The sequence below is a fragment of the Chiloscyllium punctatum genome, chromosome 21 (genome assembly GCF_047496795.1).
Source record: "Chiloscyllium punctatum isolate Juve2018m chromosome 21, sChiPun1.3, whole genome shotgun sequence".
Taxonomy (NCBI): Eukaryota; Metazoa; Chordata; class Chondrichthyes; order Orectolobiformes; family Hemiscylliidae; genus Chiloscyllium; species Chiloscyllium punctatum.
Window position 1 is genome coordinate 16323211 of NC_092759.1, and position 9142 is coordinate 16332352.

Genomic DNA, 9142 nt, shown 5'->3' on the forward strand with positions numbered 1-9142 from the left:
CACAGTATTCTAAATGGGGTCTAACCAGACCTTTGTATAATCATAGTAGAACCTCTCTGCTTTTACATTTCAACCCTCTTCAAATAAATGACAAATCTCATGCAGGAGATAGGATACACTGTTGCTCATTAACATTTAGTCGAAAACAGAACAGCTTATAATGTTTGTGCTGACAATTTAAAATAATGTTTATTGACAACAAAATTGAGGGGAACAAAGAAAAGATTTCGTTTTTCCTTTGCAATTGTGGAAACATATGAAGGTCCATATGAAAGATCAAAAGGATTTTATCAGGTATTTGAGAAGTGGAACTGAAAGGAATGAGTATAAAAGCAGGAATTGTAAGAAAATGCAGAACAACATTTTGAAGGGTCTAACATAGGCATGTCCTCAACATCAAAGTTGCAAAACGTTAGGTCTAAACGAGCTGCTACATGCTGCAGCCATTCACATTGATGACGGGACGGTGGGACTCACTTACTCCAGGCTCAGAACACACTGTCCTACAAGCTTAAAATCCCTTTTCCCTCAGGAATATCCAACAATATTATGCTACTGCATTCTGCAGGGCTAAGAATGCTGATATCATACACAGTACAGATTTTATTCTCTGTTCTCATGCATGGAGATGAGTTGTTTATCAGTAATTTCCTCTCCCTGTTTCTCCTTCTCAACTATGCAGTTAATTTACTGGCGATTGTGATCCTGTCCCAAGGAAAGTGTGGGCTCTCTGTTTGCATCAGTCGATACCTGGTAGCCATGGCGACAGCAGATCTACTGGTTGTAATCAATGAGGTTGTATTGTATCGGATCAGTTATTATTACTTCCGGGGTTCCTTCCTCGATATGACTCCTGTGTGTAGTATTATTATTGTCTTCAGTCACATATCTACAAATACTTCAGTTTGGTTTACAGTCACTTTCACCTTCGATCGCTTTGTTGCCATTTGCAGCCAGAAGCTGAAAAGAAAATATTGTACTGAGAAAACTGCAGTGGTGGTGATTACAACAACCTCTCTCCTGTTCGGTCTAAAAAGCCTTCCTTTCTACTTTACCTTACAACATGGTGAGATCATTGACAATGTACCATGGGACTGCTTTACAAAAGAAAACTACTTTACTGATCTTGGGTGGGTGATATTTGACTGGTTTGATTCAGTTCTAACGCCATTACTTCCCTTCGCTTTAATTTTGCTGCTCAATGTTCTGACCATCAGACATATTCTAGTGAGCAGCCGTGTCCGTCAGGGACTGAGGGGCCAGAGCAAAGGAGGGAATAACACAGACCCAGAAATGGCGAGCAGAAGGAAGTCTGTGATCTTGCTCTTTGCTGTTTCGGGCAGTTTCACACTCTTGTGGTTGACGACGGTCGCAGAATTCTTATATTATAACATCACCGAAGCTAACTTTGCAGATTATACTGATTCTCTCATCGTCTTTGAACAAGTCGGATACATGCTGCAGATTTTAAGTTCTTGTACAAACACTTTTATCTATGGAGTGACTAATACGAAGTTCAGAGAGCAGTTCAGGACCATGCTGAAATATCCAGGGAAGCTGATCACCACATTAATTAAGTAGTTAAAAAAAAACCTGAGCTCTCTCCAGAGCTATATTCAGCTGTATCCTATTCATGGTTGGTCCTAACATGTCCCAGGATCTCAAAATATATGTGTGTGTGACACTGTTTCCTGCCTCTCCTGAGAAGTGTTTAGACTGATAGTTCAGCTGCTGGCAGTCCGTAGTGGAAAAGCTTAATGATGTGATCTACAAAATTTAGTTCACTTGTACTCTGTAGCCAGGCATGAGCAGTGTCCAGATGTAAAGCTGATGAAGTGAGAAAGAGGCAGTGAATTGAATTGCAGTGCTGACCCTGCAGAGTCCAGTTTTCCTGAACTATTCATTGAATATTAAATGATTTAAAACGCTTTGTGTGCTCTCTCGCAGCGCGGTCAAATGTAATACAAACATATCCCTCTCTCATTTCTCAAACACTGATATAATATTGGCCTTTCAATTAGTTTTACACTGGGCCCAGTAAGAATTCTGTGATCATGATTGATGTTGCTCCTGTGTCAGTTTTGCTTCTTGATGGCAGACAGAGAAAAGGTGATCAATGGTATCATTAGATCAGAGAACACAACGAATACATGCAGTATCCCTCTATTCCTGTTCCAACATTCAATAAAAATATGACTGTACTGCCCTGTGTCTTCAATTCCTCATTTGTGTCAGCTCGTCACACCTCCTCACCTCGTGAAAGAAAATCGCCAACTTCTGCTCCCATGTCGAATCGTCTTCTCTCAATGGTACTGAGCCCTTTTATTATCAAGGGACTCTTAGGAAGAATCTCACTAATGGTAGTTTGATGCCTCTAGACCCATCGCAACATCCTGCACAATTCGACGAGGCAATTAGAAATGGCCAAGAATTGTTGGCTGAACAATTTATGCCCACATCCAAGGAACAGCATTGAAATTTTTGGACTAGCCAAATAACAAAAGTGCCTTCTTAGACAGCACATTGAAAACTGATTTTTCCAACCTCCAGAAACAAATCCAGATGATTCCGTACATCTACACAACAAGACAGTTTTCATTGACAATTGAGTGTCACATAGACACCTCCCAGTCAAAACAGACCATCTTTCACAACAGAGTGTGGTGCTGGAAAAGCATAGCAGATCAGGCAGCATCCGAGGAGCAGGAGAGAATCAACGTTTCTGTCATAAGCTGCCTGACCTGCTGTGCTCTTCCAGCACTACGCTCTGGACTCTGAACTCCAAAAGCTGGAGTCCTCACTTTCCCCTATCTTTCACAACAGGCCTATTTTATGTATCCTTCCATGTTCCTTCCATTGCTTCCTGGTAAGCAATTAGTCCTTCATGATTGACCCTCAATGGTCTGGTTTGAAGATAGCATTTTGAAGCCCAAAACGATGCACCACCCCTTGGTATCTTCAAAACCGATAATCAAAACTTTATACAAACACTTAAACATTGTTTAATAGCTACAGGTTGGTTACACATACAACACAGTTAACTGGCCCTTACAAACCGACAATAAGAACAAGAAACAATACAACTGGATAATTTAAGAGCGAGTGCATGCTAAAGCGAAATGTCTTAAGAATGATGCAAAGGAAGTGTTTCTAAATTGTCTGCTATGTGAATGAATTGTACATGGCTGTCAGTCATGGCTGTTCCTTCCATAAGAAGTCATGGTATGCTGTTGCTGAGTGAGATGTTTCGCAAAGAAGCATGGAATTTATAAAATATTACAAACAGAGGAATCCTACTCAATCAATTGGTGGTATGATATGCATTTATCACCTCCCATTCTTTGATTATGTAGACTTTATGTCTACATAGTGTCTCGACATAAACTTGGATTCAATCTTTTACAATAAGAAAGTGCCCGTTCAGTTTCTCATACCCCACAAAACTGTTGCTGGTTGTTGGAAGAGGCCATTTGTTCCTCCAATATCATCAGCGAAGGAGACCACTGTCCTGACCAGGTCTGACCTACAAGTGAGTCCAGATGGATATCAATTCAATCATCTCTTGTCTGTCCCCGACCAAGTTGGGATGGGCAATAAATGCTAGCCTGCCCCAGCAGCATCCACATTCTCTGAATGAAGAAAAGATACAGTGGATCGTGATGTCAAAACTCTATGACCTCATGCATTCTGGAGTCAATGTTGTGAACTCCCTCCTGTACACCACACTGCCGTGTCCACCAGTGGTGGGTTTATCAGACTGGTGTTAAAGGATTTGCAGGACTGGATTGAAGGAACCTGGCACATTGCCTGTATCATGTGACTCAGACAGTCTGACTACATCGGGCTGCTGCATGAGCAGTCCAACGAGAAAACTCTGCCGGTGATTGTACAAGTGAGGAGGGCAGTGCGAGGTAAGTATTCACCGTTTCCGGTCTTTGGGCCAACACCAAGTGGGGATTTGGTTTTAAACTGTTCAACGTTTCCATTGCAGTTTGAAGGGGGTAGTAAGAAAACGAGTTAATCACTTTGCTGGGCGTCTGGAGGCACACACGGCGCAAATTGGGAAAGGAGATGGGATATCCCATCTTGAAGAGCAATGGGAATCAGATTTGCTTTTCATATCAACCCAGCAGTTTCACGGACTCCCTTTCCCAATCCCTTCCTCATTTTCCTCTTTCCATTAATTTTCACGTTCTCCAATTGTCTCCTTTGATGTCTCAAACTGTTGTTGTAGAGTCTGATAGCACGGAGACAGGGCCTTCGGCCCAAATTGGTCCATGCCGACCAAAATGTCCATCTGCGCTAAACCCATTTCCCTGCACTTGGCCCATATCCATCGAAACCTTTGCAATCCATGCATTTGTCCAAATGCCCTTTAAATGTTGTTCATGTACCCACCTCAACCACTTCCACTGGCAGCTCATTCCATAACCGTACTCTATGTGTAAAGGTTCCATTTTATTGTTTTCCCATCACCTTAAACTGATGCCCCTCTCGTCCTTGATTCCCATCCTGAGGAAAAAAGAGTGAGTACATTCACCGTATCCATGTCTCTGATGATCTTATAATCCTCTACTAGATTCCTCCTCAGCCTCCTATGCTCTAGAGAAAAACGCCCGAGCTTGTCCAAACTGTCGCTATAACTCAGACCATTTAGTCCATGCGACATCCTTGTAAATTTCTTCTGCACTCTTTCCAGTTTAATAACATCTTTCCTATGACAAGATGGCCATAACTGAACACAATACTCCAAGTGTGGCCTCATCAATGTCCTGTACAATTGTAACATTACTTCCCAAATTCTATCCTCAGTGCCCTGACTGGTGAAGGCCAGTGTGCCAAAAGCCTTCCTCACTGTCTTGTCTACATGTAATCCCACTTTCTGAAACTGTGCGCCAGCACTCCAAGGTCCCTTTGTTCCACTACACTCCGATCGCCACATCATCCACCAGGAAACTTCTGCCTTGATTTGAATTTCCAAAATGCAAGACGTCACACTTAACCATATTAAACTCCATTTCCCATTTCTCGGCCGACTTCCCCAACTGATCAAGGTCCTGATGCAATTTCTGATACCCTTCCTCACTGTCCATAACACCGCCTATTTTAGTGTCATCTGCAAACTAGCTAATCATGCCTTGCCCATTCTCATCCAAACCATTGTTATAGATAACAAACAGCAATGGGCCCAGCACCAACCCCTGAGACACTCTACCAGTCACAGAAGTCTTTCGTTCTCTCTTTCCACCTGACATCTTCTTTCAAATCCAACTTTATTTTATTCAGCCCTGGGACACAGGCATCAGTGCCTGCTGTAGTATGTATTGCTCATACCAAGTTGCCCCATTAGAAAGTGGAGAAGAGCTGCCTTCTTGAACTGCTGCACTCCCTGTGGTGTAGGGGCTCCCACATAGTGCTGTCACGGAGGGAGTTCCAGTATCTTGCAGTGAGACTGAAGGAACATTGATAAATTTCACCGTGATGAGTGGCTTGAAGAGAGCCGTAATGTGAAGGTTAACAATGATATCTTCAAGCCAGAACATTGAGGATTGTTATGACAAGGAACAATCCACAGGAACGGAGAAGGCATATTAATACAAGAGTGACGCAAAGTCAAACTGTATTGACCTGGAGGTGATCACACGGCACTGATATGCCTATTTGAACTGGAACAGAGAGACCTTGGAGTTCAACTGCACAGTTCTCTGAAAGTGGAGTCACAGGTAGACAGAGGGGTGAGGGTACCTGGGTCCACCTGGATTGGTTTCTCAGTCCAATTTAAAGGTCGGAAAAGTGCTGCCGTCATTATGGAATGTAAATTCAACACGTCGTCTTAGATTCTGAATGGGATGAGTATCAGGTACTTTGTCCCCCTTCTCGGATGCCTCACTGTGGGGCTGGTGCCGTGTAATCTGAGAGAGAGAGCTCCAAAAAACTCCAATGAACAGAAGGCAGTGGGTGGGACTCACTGGTTTGGATACGGTATTGGGTATGTTCTGGGGTTTAATAGAAATGGTTCACTCATTAGTTAGCACATGTCTCTGACATATATTACATAGATTAAACTAATAAATTTGCTTCAGGTTGAAGGGCCCGCATCTTCTTGTCATCAATTCGATGGGGCATGAAAGAGCCCGTGAGCTAATTTTAAGCTAACAATTCATTTGGTCAGAAAACAAGTTACAACACACTTGGCATTGCAAGTAGGGTATGGGGAAAATGTTCGAGGGGAAGAAGACTGGGAAAGCATTCCTAGACCCTAAATGATCTTCTGATGGTGGTTTCCATGTGCTAGACAAGTGGTTAGCGTTTTGGGGCTCTTAAGGTTTCGTGGGGGGAGGCGTCGCATTTGGAGCAAATTCCCAGCCGTGCCAACTCGGACTATCTGGAGGAAGAAGCTGTCACACGGAGGCTGGATTCTGCTGAGCAGCCTCTGGGCGTTGTCTCTGGAGTTACAACAATTAAAGGAAATGAATGATACATGACCCGACTCACATTGCCCACTGTCCAACACAACAAGCCTCCGGGACGGAGTTGGGGGGGTCGGGGGGGAGGGCAATGTTGAAGGTGAATCCAATAAATGTGCACTCGCTATGAGCTTCCGCTGACTGAGAGACAGAGAGGAACAGAGCTGTAGGCAGTGAGCCTTCTGATGCTGCAAGTGGACTCTGGCTGTTGAGTGAACTCATGTCATCATTCCACTGGACCCACACGACATCCAAGGGTAGGAGTTAGTGAACTGATTGTGTGAGCCTCCAGGCTATAGTCACGATCAGCTAGTGCAACAGCTACAAGCTCTGAGCGTCATTGCATATAGGTTGGGCTTATAGAATCCCTCGGTAATACATGGAGATCATTCAGCCAATCCAGTCTGTACTGACACTCAGAACAACATCTCACCCATCTGCATAATCCTGCGGTTACCATGACCAATCCACTCTAACTTGCACATGTTTCGACTGTTGGGGGGAAACCGAAGCACTGGGAGGAAACCCACACAGACAATGGGAGAATGTGCAAACTCCACACAGGCAGTCACCTGAGGCTGGAACCAAACCAGGTTCCTGTGGCTGTGAGGCAGCTGTGGTCAAAAGAAGCCAGGATAATAAGATTGATTGTTGAATTATAGTTAATCATCTGGGAATTCAAACAATCAGTTGTCATGACAGTGTATTATATCTGCTTGTTCTGGAATGTGAATTATGGTATGTAAAATCAGTTAGACATCCCACTCACACGACAGAGGGGAGACAATTTTTGAACAGAGTACATGGAAACATGACAAGACATCAGTTGGTGACTCGATCTCTGCCTAATCTCAGATTTAGCCTCTCTGCTTCTGGTTTTAATTCTTCCTTACAACTGCTCAGTGGGGAGATGTTTTGTGTGGATATTCTTAACCTGTTGGCTTTCTTACTGAGACACGATGGATATAGGGTTTTTTTTTCTGTTTTTGAACAAGTTTAAAGGGTAAATAAATTTAACTCTTTAAATTTCAAATTTAAACAACCAGGATTTCCAATAAATCATTGGCAACAGGAGCCGGGAGAGGTCAGTTGGGACTTAGAGACTGCACAAATGATGTAAACTGTCCCCACTTTCTCCCACATATTGTGATGGTACTTCGAGAGGTTTATTTTGTCCCATTATTTATTTGAAGGCAGGGTTGGGCAAGAGTGTTCAAGCAGGCTGCACAGAATCACTGGAATAAACAGTTGTGGGGGGTTTGTTGTTTAAAGTTGGAACAATAGAAGCAGCCTGAACGGGTGCAGTCAAGCTGTCACAGAACCAGAATATTAGGGTTTTAGTTTTCTCAGTAGCAGCAGTTGTTGCTGGTGTCTCAGAAGGTTTGGGAGCTGCAGTACATCTCTTCCTGTTATTACCTCTCTTACTCAAATCTGTCTGAACTGTAAGTGAGATAATCTATTTTATTCAGTTTGCTTTTGCCAGACATGTGCACTACTGCATTTGAACAGTTACTGTTTAGTTGTAGAATAATCATCATTCTGGTAAGCTTTCCAAGAGAGTTACATTACTCCAATGTTCAAATTCTTTCATTGTATTTCAGCGTATGAATAAAGTGTGCTCTCTTTCTTTCACTCTGGTAGTTTGGCCAATCAAAATGCATCTGTAAGAAAATGTCTGTAACTCGTCTTTAAAATAAGAAAAGTTGAGGGTCAAGGCTATTGTCACATGTCGAGGGGGTGGGCTTAATGGCAATACCCATTGATGCCTTTAGCCCTGAGAACTCCATATAAATCTTCCATGAAATGTTTTCAACTCCACAGTCTCCGGTGACAGAGAATTCCACAGGCTCCCCACACTCCAGATGAAGCCACTTCTCCTCATGTCTGTGCCAAATAGCCTACCCCATGTCTTAAGACTGTGATCCCCTTTTTCTAGATTCACCAACATCAGGAACATCCTTCCAGCGTTTGCACTGTCCAGTCATGTCAGAATTTCTCGGTTTCCATGAAATCCAACCCAGTTCACTTTTCCCAACTCGACTGAACCTAACCCTAACCAATCCGGTATCTCTTCGGCCATCAATCCTGCCATCCGAGGAATCGGTCTGGGAATCCTGCCTCCATCACCAACTCGCCCATCCTCAGAAAAGGAGAGCAAAAAACTGCACACGGTCCTCCAGGAATGACCTCACCAAGGCCCCTTGGAATTGCCGCAAGATGCCTCCACTCCTGTAATCCAACACTCGGAGTCTGAAGGGAATATACCATTCACCTCCTTCACCACTTGCCACACCTGCACGCTTACTTTCAGTGCCTAGCGTAGGAGAGACACCCAGCTCTTGTCCCAGCCGGGAAGGGATGTTATCTGGAAGGTTCGGTTGAAGTGGTTGCAATAGGTTATCTCGAAATAAAGAAGCTCGAGCGGGGATTTGAAAGTGGTGTGCAAGGTTATAAGAGTCGAGAAACAAAACCCATTCCCCTCAGCCACAGTATCAAACGGACACAGATTTAATGGTTGAGAACGAAATGTGGGGACCGTACAGCATAATGACTGGTAATGAATGGAACTTGTTGCCTTCATGCATGGTAAAAACAGCAATCATGAAGCATTTCCTAAGGATTTTACAGAAGGACCTGAAGGAAATAAACCAGCCAAGCTATGGTTACGAAGTGGG

General features: G+C 43.5%; 1 protein-coding gene across 1 annotated transcript; it reads left to right on the plus strand.

Annotated features, from left to right (window-relative positions):
- Positions 1 to 759: 759 nt before the first annotated feature.
- Positions 760 to 1581, plus strand: LOC140492462 (probable G-protein coupled receptor 139). The gene has a single exon (XM_072591350.1). The coding sequence runs from the start codon at positions 760 to 762 to the stop codon at positions 1579 to 1581; it is 822 nt and encodes a 273-aa protein (XP_072447451.1).
- Positions 1582 to 9142: the final 7561 nt, after the last annotated feature.